The 25,785-nt window shown below is 40.4% G+C and overlaps 1 protein-coding gene across 1 annotated transcript in view; it reads left to right on the top strand.

Moving 5' to 3' along the window:
• FAM20C (FAM20C golgi associated secretory pathway kinase) overlaps window positions 1-25,460 on the top strand; it is an 81,949-nt gene extending 56,489 nt beyond the window's left edge. The window contains exons 4-10 of the mRNA XM_034783266.1: window positions 5,841-5,933; window positions 8,946-9,061; window positions 18,822-19,002; window positions 19,657-19,766; window positions 22,151-22,232; window positions 23,072-23,131; window positions 24,327-25,460. Of these exons, the coding sequence (XP_034639157.1) occupies window positions 5,841-5,933; window positions 8,946-9,061; window positions 18,822-19,002; window positions 19,657-19,766; window positions 22,151-22,232; window positions 23,072-23,131; window positions 24,327-24,579 (895 nt within the window). The 3' untranslated portion in view covers window positions 24,580-25,460. The remainder of the gene's footprint in view (window positions 1-5,840; window positions 5,934-8,945; window positions 9,062-18,821; window positions 19,003-19,656; window positions 19,767-22,150; window positions 22,233-23,071; window positions 23,132-24,326) is intronic.
• Window positions 25,461-25,785: the final 325 nt, after the last annotated feature.

The following is a 25,785-nucleotide window of genomic DNA, read 5'->3' as shown; positions in this document are numbered from 1 at the left end:
TTAAGAGGAAACAAGATTTGAGCATCTTAAATATTTCACAGAGGATGGGAATAGACATATCAAAGGAACATCGCTTTTCAAAAAGAGAATAATAAGAAGTGATACCTGTGGGTACATCCTGATAATCTCCAATTATCTGTTAGAAAGCCCAAACTACTTTCTTATCCGTGTTCATTGGCCGGTTAAGTCTCATACTGGTCCTGCTGCTGTAGAATTAACACCGCTCCTCCCCAAACAATCCCATTCTCTGCTGCCAAAATACTTATTGTTGTTATGTGTATTGTGGTAATGTCCAGTCAGGACAAGGGCCCCATTGTGCTAGATGGTCTACAACAGCTAGACATAGTCGCTGCCCTTGGAGAGCTCAGATTCTCATCTGAAACCAGAGTATAACATACAAAAGGAGCCAGACACCTGTTCGCTGTACTCAGCCACTCAGCCGTATCGATACCTTGTGGATGTATGCTGTTGTAATCCACTGGTCCTCTGTAATCCTTTTAGTTGATTCTGCTGATTCCTGTTGGGTCCTCCTTTAAAAAAAAATGTAGGAAGCATAGCCTCCTTAAAAAGAAATGACCTCTGAATCCATAATAGTAAACCAACGACAAGTCCTTTGATTAGTTTGATTAGTTAAAATACAGTTGTTTGGATACAAAGATGCTTCTGGAATGTCTCTGGATGGCCAGCAAACTGTGTATGTCCTTATATCAGGGGTCAGCAACCTTTCAGAAGCGGTGTGCCAAGTCTTCATTTATTCACTCGAATTGAAGGTTTCGCATGCCAGTTATACATTTTAACGTTTTTAGACGGTCTCTTTCTATAAGTTATAATGCAACAATAGTTTAGTTATATATGTAAAGTAAATAAGGTTTTTAAAATGTTTAAGAAGCTTTATTTAAAATTAAATTAAAATGCAGAGCCTCCCCGGACCGGTGGCCAGGACCCGGGCAGTGTGAGTGCCACTGAAAATCAGCTCGCGTGCCGCCTTCAGCACGCGTGCCATAGGTTGCCTACCCCTGCCTTATATATATCAGTAATGTCTAACTTGCTTTTTGACTGCTATGCATATGATTTGAAACTTACCGCAGTCTGTGCTGAAGAAGTATGACATGTAGATGGAATTCTATTGAGTGGTGAGGAGGAAGCCACAGGCGTGCTGCATTTTAGTACTACTGATAACAGGTAGGCGTTGGAGAGAGGTCTTGGAAGCTAGCCTTAGATTACTAGGCTAAAGATTTAGTTTCTGTAGAAGTTTTCTTTGAAAAACACCAACGAGCCAGAAATGGCTTTAGGATCTTAATGTCAAGTATCGAAGGGGTAGCCGTGTTAGTCTGGATCTGTAAAAGCAGCAAAGAGTCCTGTGGCACCTTATAGACTAACAGACGTATTGGAGCATGAGCTTTCTTTGCTGCTGATCTTAATGTGTGGATGAGTTTCATGAATTGCCAGTAATGAACAGGAAACAATGAACATTGCAGTTCAGGTATAAAATTATGAACCAAAAAAAGAGTATGCTAACGTTTTTTAAATTTGGGGGGATTTGCAAATATTTTCGCACATAAATTGTCATGTCAAATGTCAAAATGTTCTTGAACAACAAAGCATGTGGTAATAATAATAGAAATGGAGTCAGCTCTCCATGATTATCCCAGAAAGCATTCATTAATTTGAATGGTTTTAGTTATTCCCTTCTTTAGCGTGAATTGCTAGGTCAGATCATGGATAAAGCTCATCATATGTAAAACCGTATGTGTTCCCATTAATTTAAAATTCCACTTTTTGCTTTGTTCTTATTTTTCTCCCAGTTATGTTCAGGATTTTCAGTGGCTTTGGTTTTTCATGATAGTTCTCCTCTACAAATGTTGCTAGTTCTGATTTGTCTTCTACTAGTGTTGTAATTCATTTGGTCTAGTGCCATTGAACAAATTCTAACTGTATGCAGTATGAGCAGAACTCCAGCTGTCTCTCCTCCAGAACTTCCCATTCGGTCATTATAGAAATCTGTCAAATCTTCCCCCAAAGTGAGGAGTACTGGACTCTAACTGTTTGCAAAATAGGAAGACCAGCCAGAAATTCTCTCCCACCTTCCGCAACCAGTAGATCCTGAAATAGTGGATGGTGTGTGATTTTATTGCTGGCACTGAGAAGCTCCTGCCATTATCCTTAATGTATTATCAGTCAGAGGTCTAAACTTCTGCAGAGGTCTTACCTTCTTGGTCTGTTTGCTCAAATATCTAATTGCTTTTGTCATTGTATGAGCTAGTCTTTGTTCAATAACCATCACTTAATGAACCAGAAACAATAGGCTTTTTTTTTTCATTTATTTAAAAATGCAATTCTGCTTTAAAACATGCTACAGGAGGGATTAAGTCAAGTGTGGTTTCATGTAATATTGTAATTGACCTGGAACGGATTCAAAAATCAGGACTCCTTTCCCAACACTTTACTTAGAGATTGGGCGACAAATTAAGATCTCATTTAAAATTATCTAAAGCCAGAGTAAATCCATAGGGCTAAACGGGGTCTCATCAGTGTAATTGAGAGCTGAATTTGATGCTTTGACTCTACACTTGTACAACTCCAAATAGAATTTGGCCCAGAGAATTCTTATCTAACCATGCTGCCAAGCAATTTGACTGCACACACCAGATAATAGTCACACTGGTTCGGGTTTTGAATTGTTGGTAAAATAAATTCAAATATAAATAATACAAACTTGAATAAGGAGACTTTAAATTGTGGGCATCTGTTGATGTTTCATGCCTTTGTAACACAGATAAACACAGTCCCAGGGAAGTGACCATTGGTTCTTCAGAAAGCATTGTCAAAAAATGGTGCCAGGTGCAGATGGCCTTTTAAATTCTGTAGCGTACCTACTGTCACGCACATCGCATCTCTTACACCTTTCTCTAGAGACATAGAGTGGCATCCAGCTCATTGGTGGCTGAGGAGTTGTCAACAAACCTTTCAGTTGCTAGTGTGTACTGCAATTAGCTGTAAACAGGCATTTAAATAAAATTGAGGGATATCAAAGTCAGCCCAAGAGGTTGTTTACAATATGAATTGCAGTCATTTCCTTCTTAAGTATTAGTAGTCAGTTCCTACCACGGGACATTACAATAGGTCACCAGAGATGAAGGCTTCGGGATGCCAGGTGGGTTCTAGCTTGGGATCAGGCCCCAAAGGATTCTTGGGTTTTCTAATTGCTTTCAAGCTAAGGTTAAAAAAGTGCTAGTAGGTCACTAGAGAATGCTAGGATCTTGGGGGAACTCTGATGCTAGGGAGGACACTGAGGTCATTTGGAGACCCTGCTGAGGTTGTTTGGGAGAGGAGTTTCATTCTTAGGCCCCTGAGTGGGCTCTTCTATGCCTGCCCCAACTTGGCTCTGCATAGGTTTGCAGAAATTCTGGGACTTGAAAAATCTTCCTTCTGATTTATATTGAATCAGGGCCCAATTCAAAAAGCACCCAATGTTTATTTCTGTGAAAATACAGGAAGAGAATATGCATGCTGGTCACTTCTGCTGATCAGGTGTTTTTCTGTATATATAGAGAGCAGGTGAGCTGGACTGTCAACAGGACTTTAAATAATTAGTGTCTGTAGTTTATTTTTGCCATCAAGTCAAGATTTAAAAGGTATGGGTAACTCTTGTGTCCAGACTTAGCCATGAGTTCAGTTTCCCGCACTGTTCTCATTGGCTGGGAACGGCGAACCACAGCCACTGGGAGCTGCGGGCATCCGTGCCTGCAGTCGGTCAATGTAAACAAACTGTCTCGCGGCCCGCCAGCAGATTACCCCGACGGGCCGTAGGTTGCCCACCACTTGTCTTGCTCCTCTACGTATCCAAGATCATGGCCTTTAGGATGGTGCATTGCCATTTGAAAATGTATAACGACAGAACAGAAACCCATATAAACAAAGTTAAGCCTCTAGGGGAAAAAAGTACTGATTCTACAATTAATAATATCCATTACCTTTGCCTGGAGCTTCAAGGGGCTAATAGAAAAGTGAAATTTGTGATAATATACTATTCCTGCAGCTATGTAGTGAGTTGATCGCCCCATATGTCAGATATGCAGCAGTAAGAAACTATGATGGTTTTCTGTGGATAGTTGCACTTTCAGGATTAAGATCTACCCTTTATTTGGGACTTATTTTCTCAATCAAGATTTTTTTTTTTAAAGGAACAACCATGATATATTTAATCTCTCTAGAAGATAAAAAGCAGATGGTACTGATTAGCTAATTATTAATATTTTCTGAAGCTTATCAGCTGCATTGAGTGACTGGTGTAAGCTTTGCAAAATACTGGAGATGTTTCTTTTTTCTCTTTCAATTAATTACCAAAATTTATTAAAATCAGAAAAAAATAAACAATCAAAATCCTTTTCTGCCCAGTAGAAAATATATTAATTTCTTTCTTCTGAAATTTACAGTCAAAATTCATTTCTCTAGTACTGAGGTTACAACATACACTTGATATGGAACCGTACAATGAGGCTGCAGCTAACCTAGCTGTTTTGTCTTTATTATATACTGTTCCATAAGCCAACTCAACTTTATTTGTCCCTGTGGCTATTTCACCTTTTTCCTTGTTCCTATTTGGAAAACATTATTTTTATTTTGTCCTGGTCTCACTTCTAGCTTCTATCCTTTACTGCCTTTTTGCAACAACAGGAGCAAATGGAGAGCAGTGATTGCTTATTTGATTGCCACACTGCAGCACTTCTGCTGAGCAGGGGACCACATGTGTGAAAATTACGATTGCAGTGCTAGTATTGTACCCTCAGTAGGCATGCTTATGGCCCACAATTTGAACTACACGTGACATGAAAATAAATATGTTGATGGTCTCTACGTGTCTGCAGTTATGCTTCATTTAAGGCATGGACTACTTTGTACTGTACAATACTGAAGAAAGAAAAACAATGCCTATAAATAGGGCAGTTTTCTTGGGATGAAATTCACCCCAAGCAGATGGCCTACAGAAGATCTATGCAACATTTAAGTCACATTTAAGTCCTCCAAATAGGGTATAAGTGGAACTTAACTGAGGCATAGGTCTTGTGCTCGTCAACTGCACAGGGTGAATTTCATCCCCTGGCCAATTCCTGGACCCACTGAAGTTAATGCAAAACTCCCATTGGCTTCACATGGCCCAAAGATTGCCCCTATGTTACATGTAATGATCTTTCCATTTTTAGCAGAGTTTGATGTTTGAGCTTTATCTTTCAATTTAAAAAAACAGTTTTTATTTGTGCTTAAAATGTAGGAACAACAAATTTTTGACACTTCTGTGGAGCACAGTCTTGTTAATGTTCTTTGAAATGTGACATATGTCATTGCAGTCAAACTGGAATGGTTCCATTTCTTCTGAAATGAAGAAAACATGTCATTGTTGGATCCAAGTAATACAAAAGAAGAGTCATATTTTAGATAGCAGCTCCACAACTGCCAAAGATGAAAGCGAAATTTTATTACTTTTGGAAATTTTATAATTACAGTTAATGATAATTTAATGAAATGACATTCTCTTCACTGCTATCACTAATGAAATGTTTGAGTAATAAAACAGATCTTGTTAAATAGAGCGAGCATCTTGAGTGTAACAACACTTGTGACAGCAGCCTTCATGCAGGAGGATAGGCTTGGAATTCAGAATTTTGTTACAGAAGTAAGAAAGATAAAATTAATGTATGGTGAATAATTCGCACATGAAGTATTTTTAAGGGCCTTCGATTAAGCAACCAATACTGAACTTTTGAATAAAGGGCTTGATTTTTGAGCATTGCTCATTATAAATACTAACCCTTATTTGTCATGCCTGTTTTTCTTTGCAGGCAAACCAGGGAACAGGAAACCCCGCCTGACTTCTTTTATTTCTCAGACTATGAAAGGCATAATGCTGAAATAGCAGCATTTCATTTGGACAGGTAAGGAAAACGAAATAATATTTAAAAGAAAAAAGAAATGTGATATGCATTTTATTCCAAACCCTCCTGCCTGGCAAAAATTTAGTTACTTTAAAAATAGAAAATAACATAAAAAGGGTGAGCAATCGACATGAAGAAATGAATGGAACAGAATGAAACTGGGGAATAATAATTAGAAACAAAGGTTTACTTTGGGAGGAAGATACATGAAAAAAGTAATGGTCAAAATGAATTAGAGGCGATATTAAAGAGAAGCTCCTAATGCTACACATGACAATGTGATCTTGAGTTGCATATGGAGAGGGTCTCATGTCATGGGTGATACATGGCATTGGTATGACTGAACCTGTCCTACTTCAATTAGTTCTAGGCACATGAATATGAGATAGATATTGATAAACAGGAGAGCACTCAGAGAAGAGTAAAATAAATGATGAACAGAGAGGGGAGAAGAGATGGTGGTTTCATAGGGTTGGGGTTGGGACCGGCTGCTGAAGGCCATTGTGCACAAAGTTTAGAATTAGGGTCATAACTAGGTGCACAGTTACAATGAGGAATGGGGCCCATTGGTCTAGGACAGGATTAGGGCTGGACCCTGATGGAGCCATCTGTGTGTCCAGGATAACCTTTGTAATGGAGCTCATTTAGCCTCCAGAGCAGAGATTATGGGTGAGTTTTACTGGCAATCTAGGATTACAGTTAGAGACCATGGAATTTTCTGGATTAGGATTAGGGTTGCAGTTTCTTACACATCCTGGGTTAAGGCCAGAGTTGGTGGCCATAAAATGTTCTTGCCTAGGGGGTAGGGTGAAAGTCTCTTGGACAAAGCATAATAGAGTTAGGGTAGTGACCTGTAGGGAATCCTGGGAAAGGGTTTCAGTTGGATCCCATGAGACACACCAGGCTAGAGTTAAAGTTCAGGTATGAGTGACAGTCGGAGCTAGGATGATGGTTTGAGACCATTTGGATACCATAGTTTACACTAGGATTGAGACCGGGGGACTGTTCTGGGCTAGAGTTGGGATTGGAGCCCATCAGACATCTCAGATTAGGGTAATGATTGGAGCCAGTTGGGCTTCCAGATCAAGGTTTGGGGTTGGAACCTCTTGGACTTCCAGTCCTCAGATAAAGGTTGGGGCCCATAAAATTTCCACATACAGGGTTGGGTTTGTGCCAATAGGGATTCTAGAGTTATGGCTAGGGTTAGGAGCCATAGGACTGCCCACCCTAGGGCTAGGGTCAGGGCCTGTAGGGCTTCCTGGCCTGGGGTTTGAGTCAGGGCTGGTAGAGTGTTGGGTTTGGGGATGGTAGAGCTATCCATCCTAGGGTTAGGGTTGCAATATATAGGGCTTCCTGGGCTAAGATTATGGTAGTGGATGGTAGGGATTAGGGACAGGTTGAGGGCCATAAAGTTTCCAGACATAAGGTTAGGGTTGGGGGCAGTAAGGCTTCTCCAACTAGATACAGGATTGGGACTCATAGGGCTCCCAGTCCTTGGATCTGGTGGGCTACCCAGCCTAAGATAGGATTGGGGCTGATACAGCTCTCTGACCTAGTATAAGGGTTGAGTCTCATTTCACTTCTCAACCTAGGGTTTGCATTGGGTCCCCAGGGTTTCCCAGTCTAGAATTATGGTTGGGGTTCCTAGAACTCCCTGCCCTAATGATAGGGTTGAGATCCATAGGGCACCCTAGTCTAAGGTTAGGTTTGGGGCCCCGAGGCATATGTCTACACTGCATCTGGAAGCAAGCCTCCTAGCCCAGTAGACAAATTTGCATTAGTGGTGTTCACACTAACAAACTAAAAGTAGCAATGAGGATGTTGCATCCCAGTGGAGGCTTGAGCTGGCCACCCAAGCTCAAGCCCATCCTACACCCTGGATCTGAGCTTGGGTGGCTAGCCTGAGCCTCCACCAGTGTCGCGATGTCCCTGTAACTATTTTTAATGCACTAGACAGGTCTGTCTACCAGGTCAGGAAGCTTGTGCCAAGCTGCAATGTAGACATACCATAAGATTAGTTAACCTAGGGTTAGGGTTGGTGCCCATAGGAATCTTCTTTTAGGGATCCCCAGCCTACAGTAAAACATGGGGTCTGTAGAGCTCCTCAGTTTAGAGTTAGGGCCTGTAGGGCTTTCCAGGTTAGGGTTAAGGCCCACCGTGCTTTCCTTTCTTGGGTTAGGATTGATGCCCCTGGGACTCTCTACTTAGATTAGATTTGGGGCCCTTAGGAATACCAGCCTGCTGTAAGAGTTGGAGCCTGTGTAGCGTTAGGGCTGGGGCCTATAGGCCTCCTTGGCTTAGAGTTAGGTTTGGGACCCTTAGGGCTACCCAGATAAAGATTAGGGTTGGGGCCTTTTGGGCTTCTCTGGATATCCTGGAATGAGGGTAATAGGTTACCAATGGAAGACATTGGAACCCCATGTCTTGAGTCACTCAAAACAGGAATGAAAAAGCAATGGATAACGTTCTTTAGGGAACAATCCTGCATTGGTGAGCAGTTGGACTGGACTAGCAAACCGGTCTCTTGTATCTTAGATTTCTAGGATTTTACATTGCTTAATTTTTTCATGAAACATTGTATGCCCATACTTTTAATCGTATAGTAATTCTGCTTGGATCACTTGATGATTACCAGTTCTGTTCATTCCCTTTGAAGCACCTGACATTGGCCACTGTCAGAAGACAGAATACTGGGCTAGATGGACCTTTGGTCTGACCCAGTATGGCCGTTCTTATGCTTTATACAATAAGGCTAAATCGGGACTCGTAACAAAGTACATTGAACATTACATCTTGAGCATGTATACTATGCACCATGAATGATCTGATGGGGCTCTTTGAAGTATGAAGGCCACAGAAAAATTTAGGTGGTGCCTTCTGGGTATAATGAACCTCTTTAGTTTGCATCACAATTACGTTTTTAGATGCAGGAATTATCAGAGGTTTTGTTGTTGTTGTTGCTGTAGTTTAAAGAATCTTAACAGTAAACTGCCCCTTTTATTTCACTTCCAGGATCCTAGATTTTCGTCGTGTTCCACCTGTTGCAGGTAGATTGGTTAATATGACCAGAGAAATTAGGGATGTTACTCGTGACAAGAAACTGTGGAGGACATTTTTCATTTCACCAGGTAGTTTTATGTATTACATTGCCCTCTTCCTATGTCACAAGGGAGACACCTATTGTTTAATTGTAATATGAGGTCTCTTTTTATATACCTTTAAATAAAAACAAATATGGTTTGTTGGGGAGCTGTTGGATCTGGTCAAACTCTATTGACAGCAAACAATTTATTGTATTGAACTGAGTCCCCTTTTTCAGTGTTGTTGTAGCCGAGCTGATCCCAGGATATGAAAGACACAAGGTGGGTGAGATAATATCTGTTATAGGACCAACTTCTGTTGGTGGAAGGTACAACCTTGCAAGCGATACAGAGCTCTTCTTCAGGTCTCTGCTTCCTTCCCCAGAAAGCTTGTACCTTCTGCCAAGAGAAGTTGGTCCAGTAAAGGACATGACCTCACCCACATTGTCCCTTTTGCCATTCACAAATAATCAAATGAGTTTTATTTGTGTGTATTTGTTTGTTAATGCAAATTATTCAACAAGTGTTTTATATAAAGCATTTTCATCAGATACTTGCAGTTTATTCGAAACAACTATCACTTAGCACATTTATTATTTATGCTTGGCTATTGGTTGCTATGTGATTGATCACCACTATAGGTTACATGCTATTGTTTCTGCTCCCTGATTGGATGGCTGAAACTTTTATATATGAGAAGGGAACTGAATACATCATCTCGGTCCCAAACAGTCTCATGGACACATGCTTACATTGGTATCAATAACAAGGCAGTGTGACCCTTGACCAAATATGTACAAAGGACACTCCTTCCAGGTGAAATTCAGCTATGTTCCAAAGGCTACCACAGGGCCTATGTAGCATGTAAGTCCCATTTATATCCTCAGAATAGGGATTAATTGTGACCTAACTAGTGCATAGCCCTTGTTCTGGCCGTCTGAACCAGGGAGAGTATTAACCTCCATAAACATTCTTGTAAATAATAAAATTGCACATTGAGGATAGCCAATAAAAGGGGTTGTGAATATCATTGCAGTGAACTTGTGCAGGGGTGGCTCCAGGCACCAGCGCAGCAAGCACGTGCCTGGAGCGTCAAGCCGCGGGGGGGGGGGGGTTGCGTGCCGGTCGTCATGAGGGCGGCAGTGAGGCAGCCTTTGGCGACATGCCTGCGGGAGGTCCACTGGTCCCGCGACTTCGGCGGCAATTCGGCGGCAGGTACAGTGAAGGCGCGGGACCGGCAGATCATCCACAGAAATGCCACCGAATCCATGTGAGCAGCGTGACTGCTGTGCTTGGGGTGGCAAAAAAACATAGAGCTGCCCCTGAACCGGTGGGTGTTATTCACAGTATGATCCTGAAAGCTTTCTTCGGTATTTGCCCAGCTCTAGTAGCCTCATAAAATGCAACATTTGAATTTTCAAAGGCTCATTCTTAAGAGTTTAATACTCCACACACCCCATTGGGCTACTCTCTATGCAAACACAGAGTAAAAACCATGTGCTTAATTCCCATTGACTTTACTATTAAGTGATGTTACAAGATGTGCCGTGTGCTTAAGTGTTTTCCTGAATTGGGTCTACGTGACTTCCCTAAGATCATTCAGGAAATCTCTGACAGAGCTGAGAATTGACCTCAGGTTTCTTGAGTCCCAGTCCCAAGTCTTAATCACAAGAGAATCCTTCCTCTCAGTTTCCATGAACATCATTGTTACCTGCCTGCATCAGATGAAAACCATAACCCTCCATTTTGGGTTTTCATTACAAAAATAGCTATTTATTGTGTGTGTCACACGTCTGTACATAAAATCACCTATAGAGTCATCTGTGATGTTTACATTTTGAGATCATGATATATTTTCAGCATTGTTGTATGCACATTTTTAACATGCTGTTATTTATAGCAGTACCTTCACTTGGCAAATTGTATAACTGCAAAAAGTTAAATCTGCCCTCTCGTTTTGAGTGTCCATTTTTACATATACAACTAATTGACCATGCTCAAAAACCAAGGTATGCAGCCAATTTGAGTACACACACAGGAATGCGGGTACTCCAGTCAAGCCCTTGAGGGAGTAATGTGAATTTTCATGTACAAAATAAGTGCACAATCACTGCAATCAATTATGGATGCAAATACTGTGGGCAAAATTTAAAGATAAGACTTAGGCTGAAAATCTGGTGGATAATGTTAAGTTAATGTAGTTTGTTTTGCTCACTTGAAATGTTAACCACTGTATTCCCGTGCTTGTCAGCAAGATTTGAAAGTGTATGGTCCTTTGTTTTTTGGATTTTCCAATTTAGATTTCAAGGTTTTAAGGGAAACCTATCTTGTGTGATTTCTGAAAGTAGAATCATAAAACAATGCTAAAATATCTGAGCAGTTTAAAGCAACCGAAGCAACAAAATTCAGAGATAAGACTGCGAGTTAAGATAAAGTTCTTTATCTCATCATGATACAATTTTAGACATTCAAAGGAAGGTCCAAGCATAATCCTTTATCCACCTCTATTTATGTGATTCAGATACATCCAATTAAAATATTTGATTAACTGTGACTCAGGCTTTGCTGGAGAATAAAATGCTTAACCTGTGTGTTTTTGCATTATAGATTTTCTAAATCAATATACCTTCCTTATAGCATGTTAGTGAATTGCAAAGCCATTCTCTGCAAATCCGTAGTTTAATTAGCCAGACTCACATTACTGTAAGAACAGCCTGCATCTTGTATCTCATACTTGTCCTTAAAAGGCATTAATTAATTAATGTGGGGTCCAGAAGTAATAAAGCTCCTAAATTAAGCACTTTGGACAAATCCGGGGACTTAACACCCAGCCGAAATAGCCCATTTGAAAGGCTCCCACTGATTTCAGTGCTAGCTTCACAAATGGGAATCCTCAGATATCAACCGGGGCTACCTCAGCCCAGTAGCTGAAGGAGTCTCGATAGCTCTGATAGACCCCTGCTGCAGGATTCATGATGTGGTGAAACATCTGACTAGATCAAAGCCAGCCCTCAGCTTCCCCAATTAGAAATTCCCCTATTCTCAGGGGGTATCTCTACAGAAGCGTAGGTGGGGGCTTGATTTGCCTCTAGAAGATTCTCCTCTGCCGTATTTTGTGCTAAACTGGCTAGATTCAGTACATACAATATGAACATAATAAGAAACCACAGAATACTTCACATCTCTGTGTCACATTGAACTCTCAAGATCTCCATGGGATTCCCCCCGTAGCTGAATGTTAGAGAGAATATGTTGTCTCTGCAGCTCTATCCCAGTGCATGGGGAGAGGTAAGGCCTGTGGAGACATATATTGTCTCCTCCATAAACATAACTCCCCACACGCACCCCTTAAAGTCACTGCAGCAGTAAGTGGCATTAATTTTGCACAGAGCCCCCACGAGACTAGGAAACTACCCCTTACTGGGGAATCCCTGGCTGCATGGATACAATGGTCCCAAACTTCCAGCATGCTGTAGGGGTGTGGAGAGAGCCACATGAAGAGGCACAGACCCTCAAATGGCCTTGTGCATCTAACGATCACTCCAGGAGGTGTTAGGGCCAAATCCTCAGCTTGTTCTATGATGTGTGGAGTGTGCAAACCTCATCCTGCAATGGAACAATTTGGGGAAAGACCCTCACAGAGTTTCCATGCCTGAGGCCACCTCCTACTGTTGTCCCTTGGGACAGAGCTATCTGTCATAGGAGGCGATGCCCATAACTGGCAGGCAGCTCTTGTTTGGAACTACACATCAGGGAAGCATTCATTCTTATGTTGAGAAATGTAAAACCCTGAAATCAGACAACAATAGGGTCAGTCAATACGTTATACTGCTTTCCAAGAGAAAGCACATTGCAGAAAAAGTGCACTTGCAGGCAGTTTGGACTAAACATGAGACATGGAAATAGACGAGTAATCATTTAAATTAATTGTACATCCTTTGCAGCAGGGGAGGCTATGGAAACTCTAGTGCTCTTACAAATAAATAGTAACTTACTAGCAAAAAGAAAGAAGGTGGGTGAGGTAATATCTTTGATTGGACCCGCTTCTATTGGTGAGAGAGACAAGCTTTCGAGCTTATGCACAGGTCTTCTTAAGGTAGCAAAAAGAGACATATTAATCTCAGCCATCGTTTTAGGAATAATTGAGGCAGCAGTTTAAAGAAATCCATGTTACACAGCTGGTAAGCACTAGCGCTTTCATTCAGAGTAACCAATTCCAGGGGATTGTGGATGGGGTTTTTCCCCCCCTACCAAACAATAGCAAATCTGGGTCTGTTATTATTCTGAGCAGGTAGATTAAAGATCTTTTCATGTGCTGCTGAAGTAAGCATTCAGGATTATATCCTCTTTCTAGACTTGTGATTGCAAAGAGATTGCTAAATGCACAGTATTAAAAGTAACACTACTTTCAGTGAAATAAAGATACTGCCAAGTCATTTGATTGTAAAGCATCTTGAAATCTTTCTTTTCTACCTGAGCAGAATTATTGTTCCGGTAACGTTATGAAAGCCACAAGATGGATGGATAGATGCACAGACACATTTTGAATTTTAATTGTAATAATCAGGTTGAACCTTAATACTCCTATTTTTCGATCACTTGATTATGATTACAGGGCAGTTTGTCAAAACCCACAAATCTTGTCAATTCATATTCAATGCCTTAAGTATAGCACAAATGTACTGCAGTATCGCTTTGGGCCCCTCAAAAAGTTGCTGCTCATGTTCTTTATTTAATGAAATGGAAGTTTACACATTGATACATGACACGGCAGAAATGTTTCACTGCATCCACCCATCTGAAGCATCCCCTCCCTTTCCGGGATGCCAATGCTGATGCACCCCACCACCCTTTGCACTAGGAGAGTGCAAGCAGCTTGCACCAGAGTTGCATCCTTTGCGGATGTTTTGTGCTCCCCCTGTGGCTGCATCCCCACACAATATATTAAAAAAACCAATACTGCCCTGGGTCCTCACAGGGGGCTCCTGTTAATGTCCTATAAGGTCTGTCGCATCTGATGCGTATTTAACAGGCGCGATTTCAGCTTTACACGGTTGTCAAAAAAAAAGAGAGAGAGAGAAAAATAACAATTTTAATATCGTACTTGTAGTGCGGACAATTCCGCCCGCCATTCAGCTCAATGTAATTTTGACTATACGCGGTTTTCGCTTTACGCGCTAACCGCGGAATGGAATCCCCGCGTAAGATGAGACTCGCCTGTATAATCATAGGAAGGTGGGATTTGTCCATAAATGTGTCATGTAGGAATGCAGATGATCTACTTTAATCGAAAGGGGACTTTTAAAAAAAAACTATTTGAATTTATCTTAACGGGGCTTGTGGATTATTACAAATAGTCGGCATCCGTGTTTTTGAATTTTTTTTTTTAAGAAATCCTTTTGAAGAATGCTATTCAGAGAGATATACCCCCATAATAATACAACCAACCTTGCCTCAGTCCCTGCATGCAAGAAGCGGTAGAAATATTTTTAATGGCAAAACGCCCATTCATAAGAGATTTGCACAACGCATTTCTCTCATTTCAACGATGCTAAAATGTGAGCTACAGTGCCAGAATCCTGCAGTCCTCTGCACAAGCCTTTTGAAGCCAGTGGAACTATGGGCCACAAGTCTGGACCAACAGAGCATGCAATTGGTGGCAGTAAAGGCCTTGTTATTGACTGTAACTTATCACCAAGAAATACTCTTGTGGGTTTGCTTCAGATTTGTTGTCCTAACAACAGGACACATCCTGCCATCCTTCAATGCGTGGGACGACCATTGAAGTCAATGGGAGTTCTGTGTAAAAATCAATAGCTGGATATGCCCCAATAAGAACAATGATTGATTGGAAAGCACAGTGCAGCCAGCACGTCTCGTGTTAGCTCTGTCATCCCATGCAGCGGTTGATGTGATTGTGGTGATATGCCAGAAACTTTGCTGTGGATTTATTTAGATACTACTACATGATGAATGCCAGATTATTATTCCCGGTTGCTTGCACTAACAATATGGAAAGCTGCTGACTGCATTCTGTTGATTCCAAGTCATACTCACATTCATCCTGCAGTACAAAGTGTGGTATTTGATGTCATTCCTTTCTAAGAACGGCAAATATGACAGCAGACGAATGTCATTGTTGTGTCTTTTGCTCTTTACAAAACAGTTATGGTTCAGGATAACGGATGATAAGTTTCCTCCCTCCAGGTGTAAGCAGATTCATGTAGACTTTAAAGAGAAAGTATCTCAAACTATCAAGACAAATATCAGTGGATTATCCCCATCAGCAAATGAACAGGCAATGCTGGCACTCGACTAAATTAAAACATGGGGGCTAGATGGCAATCTTACAATCTGTCCCAAGTATGGGGCAACGCACAGTTGTGCTGACCCAAGAGCAGACACAGAAGTGGTGGTAGGCCATTGGGGTGCCTAAGCAGGAATCTTTCTGGGGGGCCCTTGCCCCTCCCCCAAAACACTAATTGTATTATTTCCTCAAACCAATAAATATACCAACAAAACACATACGAATACACTTGTTAAAAAGTCCACATTAAATAAGATGAAGGTTTTTTGGGGGGTAATACTACAGCAGGGCCCACTTAATCTGTTTGGGGCCCAGGGCCGAGTAAGCTGTGCCAAGGGTCTGCCCATTCCCTGCTCCTGCCCTCCACACTCCATGCCCACCAGTACAGGATGGGGAGTAGTAGCTAGAGGGTGGCTGTTCTTCCCACTGCACTGCCCCCTTCAATATGGGTAGGAAGCATGGGGGAAGGCAGGGGTCTCTTTATGTCCCCTCACTCCCCTATTTTATCCTGCAGCAAGGATCACAATCTGATCCTGTGTGTGATTTTGTGCAAATCTTCTTTTGTGTTTAGCCTGGTGTCTATTGCAATAGTTTGTCTAGATTAATTTCTTTCAAAGGCATAATCCCAAATGTTTTTCCTCAGGAGTTATTAGCTAATAGTACCACTGCCTAGTACAATGCGATAATCCAGTTTCCTAGTTCACTGCAGCTTACCGTAGCATTTAGCCAATGTTCAGACCACAGCCCCCTTTCATTATGGATTATGAAAAAAATTCAGATGGACGCATGAAACCCTCCTGATTTAACAGTCGTATTCAAAGGCAAAGCTAAAAAGCTTCAGTGCATGTGTAGCCTTGTGGAAAACTGCAGCCAGACTAGCACTACAGTGGCAGTTTGGAGGAGAGCCTTAAGAGAGGAAATAAACCCCCGTACACATTTTAGACTGTGGATCCTGAGGTTGTGGCCTATAGTAGTTTGCTTTTAAGATAAATTGTAGAATAGATAGATAGATTAGATAGATAGATCTGTATTCCTATGCAATGTGAAAGATATTTTCCAAAGGTGCCAGTGTATAGATATGAATTACAGGACTGTTTCAAGTTATTTAAAGGATAAATTGAGTGTTATTCCTGTTTGAAACCTATTAATCATATCCTTTGTTGAACACGCAGCAAGACTGAAGGCTGAGGTGATTATAGGAAATAATCAATCCAAGGGGCTTATCAGCCAAGGATGTGGTTATTTCTGAGTTACGGGAAATCTCCTGAAGTTATTATTTTTATCTTGAAATTGTTAAGGCAATGCTCACATTTTAAATGAAAGGAAAAACTATTTTTTAAAAGGAAGGGTGCTCAAATTGCCATAAGATTTTTATTATTATTATTTCAAGTTCAAAAATATCTTTTTGGCTCTTCTTTCCCCCCTATTATCATTTCTCCTCTTCATTTTTTTTCTTTTACTGTTTTCTCTCTCTCTCTCTCTTTCTACTGGTCAAAAAGGCTCTTGCCCTCAGGATAAACATAATATATATTTGTTTACATTGTGTTTCGGAACCAAATCAGAAGGGACTTAGCCAATGTAAGTAAACATTGAGGACACGATATATGATAATTAGGGAATTGTTCATGTACCCTCATTGACTAATAATGGATGCCAGCCTATCAGAGTACAGGGATTTGCATGATATGTGGCCGCTGAGTAATAACCATAGGGATAATGCACAAATCAGATGCCCACCACCAAAATGCTTGGAAATGAATAACTAGGAAAAACTGTTAAGTAATAATCCATCAACCCTGCACTCTGATTGTTTGAGACAATTTCATGGTAATCAGTCTGTCCTCTAAATAATAGACCAGAGCAATTCCAATCAGTAAAGGAATCATCACAAGCTTACTGCACTTTCATAGTCTCCTGAATTTAAAAGTATGTTCAGCCTTACTTTACAAAAGGACACATCAGCATTATTGTGGCTGCTTCATCTGTCTGAGGGAGTGTCCTCTTTAAACATGCAATGTGGTCCTTGACAGTACAGTGCTAGCATTCTTCCTCCCTACCTTTTCTCCTCATTGCATTACCTACCTTATATCCACACACTATTCTGTTTCCACTTTGGATGCTTTCTTTTGCTATGGGGTTAGATTATGCCATTAGCACAGAGCTCCAACGAAATGGTTATGCAGAGCTGCATCACCGCAGAGCAAGCTCCAGGAGACATTTGGCCAAGAGACTTTGAACTGTCCTATGGCATTAGGGGGAAAGTAACTAGCCACACTTCTTTACAGTGTAGCACGAAGCTGCCTGTGCAGACAGCAGGTTCTGCAGGCCAGCCTGTGAAGGGATGTGTGTGTTTGAGCCCTGGCTTCACCCATCCCTGCCCCATTTTCAGTGAGTTGCTCCCTAGGAAGAGCAACTCTGCAACCAGCACTCAAGCCCAGCGGTGCTACACTGCGTGGCCTTGCGGTGAGCTGTACTAAGAGTGGAGCTTCTTACGCCTTATCTCTGTGGCACAGTAGCGTAAGGAGAGGACACGATCTTGCACAACTTATATTTTACACATTTGTGCAAAGCAAATTTTTAAAGCCCTGTAGTAAAACAGCAATGATAGGAACATCACTCTGCTTTTCTTGCTAATAATCTGGGTTGCTTTCATGGGGTAACATACTCATCCTTCAGCCTTCTAGTGTATTCCCTTGGGAAGTGGATTATGGCACTCCTAGTACACTCAACTATATGATGGTAGTTGTGAGATTTTAAAGTACTAGACCCTGTAAAATATGATAAGTTGCTGTTGAGGCATTCTGTTTGTTGGCTAATGGAATAATGCAGCATGCAGAGAGGAAATTTAAGATATCTATTGCCAAAGCTAGTTCTATGATTCCCTGGAAAATTGGATATGTATCACAAACAATTCTCCCTTGTAAAAATGAAAACATCTTATACCAAAAAATGCTGTCAGTGTTCAAAGAAATGAGACAGAATTTTAAAAAGTGACTGTTGATTTTGAATACCTTAATTTCTAGGTTCCCAACTTGAGACATATCAAAGGGACCTGATTTCCAGAAAGTGCTGCGCAAACTCTTAGCAATATTGGTTATTATCTAATGTTCAGGTACTGTATTTGAGGGAACTATGTTAAATCTAGAGCTTACTGTCAGTGTCTGTAGGGACTAATATTGCTCAAAAGGCATATTGAAGTTGGAAAAGTGTAGAGGAAACTATTTTTTATTTTACATAATTTGGAAATATTCACAGAGGGCCTGATCCAGGCCCCGCTCCAAACCACTGAAATCAATAGCAACCTTTCCATTGACTTCAGTGGACAATGGATCAGGCCCCTACAGCTCATTGAAGGCAATGGAAAGACTACCACAGCCATCAGTGGGCTTTGAGTCAGGATCGTACATTTGTTCATGGTTGTTTGTGTATTTCTATGTGTTTTACCTACTCTAAAACACTAATAAAAGAGAAAGTTTTCAGATGTTTCCCTTCCTTTGTCAGCAAACAACATCTGTTTCTATGGCGAGTGCTCATACTACTGCTCAACCGAGCATGCTCTTTGTGGAAAACCAGATCAGATCGAAGGTTCTCTCGCTGCTTTCCTACCTGACCTGTCTTTAGCTAAAAGGAAAACCTGGAGAAATCCATGGCGGCGCTCCTACCATAAACGCAAGAAAGCAGAGTGAGTAGTGGAGACCAAAGGGATTTCCAGCAGCAGAGCTAATGTATTGCTGGGTAGGATATAAGCAGTGGTTAATTAAAAAATAAACACAAATTCTGCAGAGGTCTAATCCAAAACTCATTGAAGTCAGTGGGAGCCTTTTCATTGCCTTCAGTGGGCATTAAATCAGGCCCCTAGACAATGATGTACTTGGGGGGAGGGGGGATATTTAGAATCTGCAAGAAACACCTGATCCTTGAATGGGCTTCAGTGGGACTATGCCCATGTCTAAAGGCAAGCACTTGCATAAGTCTTTTCAGGATCAAGGCCTGTATCTGTGTCCAGTAGTGAACCAGTCAGTCCTAAACAAGTGTTGAGTAGTTTAGATATCTGACTTTGTAATTACTTAGAAGGCACACCTGATCTCCTAGTTTTTGGATCTGGGAACCAGATATTTTCCTTAAACTCATGATTCTTCTAGGAATTCTAGAAAATTTACCTTAATTCATCAGGCACAATCTTTATCAGAATTTGTATTGCTTAAAATAGCCTGTAGAGTTAGTTGTACATGTACTAATCCTAACCCACTGCAGTACAACTAAATCTTTGAAAGGTTTTGTTATACCGAGTAACTTTTAGATCAGATATAAACAATCAACAATATCTCTTTTCCAGATGGGAAGTTGATCCAGATTATTGTGAAGAAGTTAAACAAACACCACCCTATGACAGTGGGACCAGAATTTTGGATATAATGGATATGACAATTTTTGATTTTCTAATGGGTATGTTTCAGATCTTTTAAAATTAAATCCAGTGTTTAATTATAGTAAGAACCAGTTCTCCATACAGTGTTTTGTATAGTTCAGCAATTTTCTGATGCACACCTAGAATTGCAAATACTTGTATGTGCAATTTGGGTAATTGTGAAATATTGCACATTTATTTGGACATATTTGCATCAGTGCAGATTAAAAGAACAAAGATTTATAGAACTATATTGTAAATAAGCACAATGATTAATGTCCTTTTTGACAGTCACATGAAATGTTCTTCATGGAAATTCAGAGCCTCTACAACACAGTTTACAGTGAATGTCATTCTGTTGTAATGGATGCTTTCTACATGTACATGTCCAGGCTGTACATTATTGGTAGATCTCTGTACACCCAAGTGCTAGTGCATAAGGTCTGGTAGATAAACAGAGGACTGTTGATTCTCAATCAGGAAAGATGGAGAACACACCACAAACAGTATTCCCATTGATTATCCTCATTCCACCAAGTTTCTGTGCTGCCTATTATATCAATGTCCTCATTTAATATGAGGCACTCTAGTTCACCTATATTATTATTTAGACTTCTAGCATTGGTATATAAGCACTTCAAAAACTTGTCATTTTTTAGCTATCTGCCGTTACAGAATGGGACTCTTTTTCGTTTGACTGTTTCTCATCAGATCCTTTCTGTATTTTATCATCTTCCATCCTCTCCTCTTTACTAGGACATAGAGAATCTCCATTAATAGATCCTCCCCTAAGGGATGCCTCCGTCCGAACCATGTGCCTCTGCACCTGTCAGCTTTCTCCCAGCCCTTAGTTTAAAAACTGCTCTATGACCTTTTAAATTTTAAGTGCCAGCAATCAGGTTCCATTTTGGTTTAGGTGGCGCCCATCCTTCCTGTATAGGCTCTCCCTTTCCCAAAAGTTTCCCCAGTTCCTAATAAATCTAAACCCCTCCTTCCACCATATTGAGACCCTGCTGTTCTATCTGTCTAACTGGCCCCGTGTGAGGAACTGGAAGCATTTCAGAGAATGCTACCATGGAGGTCCTGGACTTCAATCTCTTATCTAGCAGCCTAAATTTGGCTAACATGACATTAAATATTATTTCACCCTTAGTGTAGATAAGAACACTGGGTTTAGCTGGTCCTGGTTAATCCTGGACACTAAGTCGTGTTTAAAATCAGGTTAGTTAAGTCATGTTAGTTAATGCCTTTTCTAATGGGATACATTTTGTCCAGTGTAAACACAGGCTCCTTGAATAGAGCTTCACACCAAGAGAATACAATATTGATGCTTTGTGAGCTCACTGGCTGCCTGGGCGGTGGAGCGTCAATGTTGATTTTAACTGTAAACAGTTTTACTGGTTTAGGATTTGGTTACTTCAGAGATTGTCTCCCTGTGAAGTTGAGGTCAACTGAGGTGCTTGAGCAGAACCCCTCATTATAACAGAGACCGGGTAGCTGGCAAGGCATTCTCAGTGAGGGAATTCACTTCCTCTCGCTTGGTCCTCCAGAGTTCGGATATGTTAATCACAAACGGGTTGAAACGCTCATCTTTTCTCCAAGCCTTTTGAAGATGAGGAATTCCGAGGGGGATGCTGGGGATTTCACAGGGTTTGCTCGGAGGTTAATTATTTAGGGCTTGCCCTATACACCTGCACAGGGGAATAAGGGAGCACAAAAATCTCTTATCCCCTTGGGTTGCCTGTGTGGTGGGTCTCAGTATATGGGGGAGAGTGAGCTCTGTAGAACTGCTACTTCCCCTGCCCACACATATGGGTGGTGAATGGGCAGGCAAAGGTGGGAGTGGCTGAAGACAAGCCTCGTTCTCATAAATGTGCCAGCCAGCCAGAATACTAGAAGTAGCCTGCACTAGAGATAGGGCTGTCCGGAGAGAGGGACCTAGAAACCTAAATTAGCCCTCAAAAATGGTACGAGAAATGTATCATCTGTTGTTATATGAGAATGTACATTGTAAATTATCTAAAAGCTTCCAAATGAAAGGAGAGTGATATTTTTAATAAATCAAAAGAAATAAATATTAAAGAGTTCCCAATTGATGTGCAAAGTCCTCAGTTGGAAGATAATATAGAATCAAGCTAAAAAGTACTGAACAAAAATATCTTCTTCTGTAATTTGCCACATCTGTTAGCATTTTTCATAGCTAATAATGACTAATGACAATAATTTTTCATAGCTAACTAAGGAAGTCAGAAATATTCTGATCATGGCTAAAATAAGTAGCTTCTGGACTGTCTGCCGATTTGCATTCCCTGCAACAAAACTTTAGGAATAACAGTCTAGAGTGGTGGGGTTTTGTTCTATCATTATTATCACTATTATTATTATTATCATTGTTTTTGTTATTATTATTATTATTCTCTAGGAAACATGGATCGACATCACTATGAAACCTTTGAAAAGTTTGGAAATGAAACATTTATTATCCACTTAGATAATGGAAGAGGGTAAATATGTTAATAATTTTATTGATCAATGGAATAATTTTGGCCAGACTAACTTCATGACAACACAGCTATGGAGATAATTTATACATTTCAATATATACATTATTAATTATTAGTATTACAGCAATGTCTAGAGGCCCTAACTGAAATCAGGGATCCATAGGATTAGATGCTATACAAACATAGATATGAGACAGACCTGTCTTGAAGAGCTTCTGATATAAATAGATAAGACAAAGAGTATGAGAAAGGAAGTATTATTATCCCCATTTCACAGATAGGGAACTGAGACCAAGAGAGATGAATTACCTGAATATATATGAATTACCTGAGCTGATAGGGGAAGGTTGTGGTACAGGTGGGACTGAACCCAGATGTCCTGAGCCTCAGTCCTGTTCATTAATCATAAGACTATTCTTCTGCTCTGGTGATATAATTTACCTACATTCAATTTTCACCCAGAATAGTAAATCCCCATCTATTTACGACACAATCTTTGTTTTGTTCTTTGGCTTGAAAAGGCATGTTTAGAAAAATGTGAGGCTCTGGTACATCATTTTTGCTGGGGCCCCACCCGCTCCCACTTCACCCACATTTCACCCCAATTACAGATGTCTGGGGGGGCGGGGAGCTAAGCTCAGGGACTTGGTACAATGGTCTCCCTTTTTCCCCATCTTGCCAGTCCTTGATCGTACACCCAGTGGCAAAACTCCCATTGCCTTCACTGAGCAGGCCATATATACCTAAAGAGCTTTTTTTAATTTTCTGGAATGAAAAGATACAGGTGTGAATTAAACATTGAGATACCCTTTGTCATTTCATCCTTTATTTTTCAATAGGTTTGGAAAATATTCCCATGATGAACTCTCCATATTGGTGCCTTTAAACCAGTGCTGCAGGTATGTTTTATTTTGGGATTTATTCCTAATCTGTAATGAGCCCTGTGTTTTTTCAGGTGGCAGGACTGAAATGCTCAAGAGTGAGCCATGTGCTTAATAAACCACGCATTTAAGGTGCTCTGGGTATTGTTGGGCGTCTATTGTTGTCCAACACAATCTGTTTGTTTAATTGGCGCTTACAAAGCTGAGGCAGTGACAACAGTCAAATGTGGTGAAAACAGATGCAAAAGAGGTTTTCCGTCTATGGATTTCCCATCTAGATGTGCACCATGCTGAGCTCGACCCAGAAGAGGAGATTTCAGATGCAGATTGTACACCACTGCCCACGTACTGTAGTTGCCTGAGAAGTTCATATGCATGTCTTTCCAGCTTAATTGTTTTGTGATTTTTTTTAAATGCTTGCTTATTGGGCACAGAAATCGTCTCTAAATGTTGGTTTTAGTCTTCCATGAATTTTATTTAAAAGCTATGGGCAGTATGTTCTTGTTAAAAAGTTCTGCACTGATGCTCTTTGGGCACTTAGGAGCCTAAATCCCACTGATTTCAGAGAGAGTTCGGCACCTAAGTCCCTTTTGAAAATGAGACTTGGGCTCTTACGCCATTTAAGCACTTTGAAATGTTACTCAAAGTCTTTTTTTCATGTACATACCTCAATTGCATCAGTAGAAAGAGATTTTCAGCAAAACTATTTCAGTTACTACCAGAGCAAACTTCTGATTTCTTCAACTTTTTGTGATTGTCAAGTCTCTTTGACCTAAGGCCTTTTTGAAAAATGGGACTTAGGTTCCTAACTCACTTAGACAGTTTTGGAAATTTTATCCTTAATGTCACTGGCCAAGAATTTCAGATGTGACTAGTGATAGTGGGTGCCTTACTTTTTGGGTGCCCAACCTGAGAAACTTTAAAGGGGATCGATTTTCAGATGGTGGGTGCTCAGCACTTTCTGAAAATCAGGCCTTTTTAATACATCTCAAGAGGGCATTTAAAAATTGAGCCACCCAAAACCACTAAAGACTTTTGAAAATGTTGGCCATTTGTTAAGAATATATGCCTGACATATTACGTGTGTACCATGTTTTCTTATGTCAGTGTCTTCTACGTTATCATGAGAAGGATTATTTCAATTCTGTCTTTTATGCCACATGTAATAAAGTGTAACTCAAATACTGATTTACTCTTTTTCCTTCATTCCTAGAATAAGGAAGTCTACCTATCTGCGATTACAGTTATTAGCCAAGGAGGAATACAAACTAAGTCACTTGATGGAGGAATCTTTACTAAAAGATAAAGTTGCACCCATCCTTTACCAGCTACACCTAGAGGCAATGGACAGGAGGCTACGGATTGTTCTCAAAGCTGTTAGTGACTGTATAGAAAAAGATGGTTATGTTAATGTGGTTGAAAATGACTTTGACACTGATGTTAACACTATTACAACCAAGAGGTAGTGAAATCACATGACTGCATTTTTACTAGCTAAGTAAAGAAGATGAAAAAAGTCTTGCAAAAGACTGTGTATGCAACTTTGTGAATTCAATGAATTCAAAAATGAGATATAATTGTTCCCAAAGTAGGTAAAGTGTAGACTCTGTGAAGGATTAGTTAATTAAGAAAAATAAGTCTAATGTGATGCTTTTAAATAGTTCCTAAATCAGAATATGAAAAGGTTTGGAAAATATTGAGGTCACTGACAGGTAACGCTAGTCTGGTGGCAAAACACCTCCTACTCTTTTTGTATAGAAAGGAGGCCTTTATTTAATATTTTGTATTTATATATGGTATATCTATGAAAACCACAGGCACCTACCTACCAAATTTAACAAAAGAGGGACAGCATAGTTTTGTGACTCACAATTTAATCTTGGTGACAGTCCACTTAGTATTTTGTGTTAACCCTTTAAGTGCTCTAATTCACTGTACCTACTTTAAACTGAATGCTTTGTTTTTCAACTACTCAGCATTTAAAGGGTTAAGACACATGAACTTTTTAAAAGCAAAACTAACAGCCACAACAATAATAAGTACCGTGATTAGCTGGAAGGGGATTTCGATAACTGTGCATTGACAAGAATACTTGAATGTTGGTTTTACAGCGTGATGTAAAATGACAAGTTGTACTATTTATCCATAAGAAAGTAGCAGCTCTGATCTTTCTAGACTATCGTAGTAGGGCTGTTACTTTTCCGACTTTGCTTTTGATAGTTTTGTGTAAATATATACATATATGGGTAAAAGCTGTTTTCGGCAGCTTCTAGGCTTACTTTTGCAGCATTTTTGTGGAATTGTTTGCAATGTGGTAAAAGTGCAATAAAGATATGGCAAATGTGTAGCCAGAGTGTCTAAATGGATTCATTTAAATTGCAAATATATTTCAAAGGAAAAATATACACTAACATAGACACATATTTGGGAAGTAGATGTTTAATTTGTGATCGCATTTTGCAGTTCTAGATAGAGGTGGTTGTGCCAGAGCAGACAACTGATGGGTAATATACATTGAAAATTCTGCAGCAGCTTTGCTACTGTGTAGGCAATTGTGGTATTTAGCTACAGCCCTGAGTACAGCTGGTTACTGGCCCAGGAAGAGCTCTGGGAGGTAACGTGACTCCTAGAACCACTGTGCTTCCTTGATTTCCCCAGTCCCCTTTGACAGA

Source organism: Trachemys scripta, chromosome 10 (genome assembly GCF_013100865.1).
Source record: "Trachemys scripta elegans isolate TJP31775 chromosome 10, CAS_Tse_1.0, whole genome shotgun sequence".
In the NCBI taxonomy this organism is placed as follows: Eukaryota; Metazoa; Chordata; order Testudines; family Emydidae; genus Trachemys; species Trachemys scripta.
Note: the sequence above shows the minus strand (reverse complement) of the source record. Positions and strands in the feature narration are given on the sequence as shown.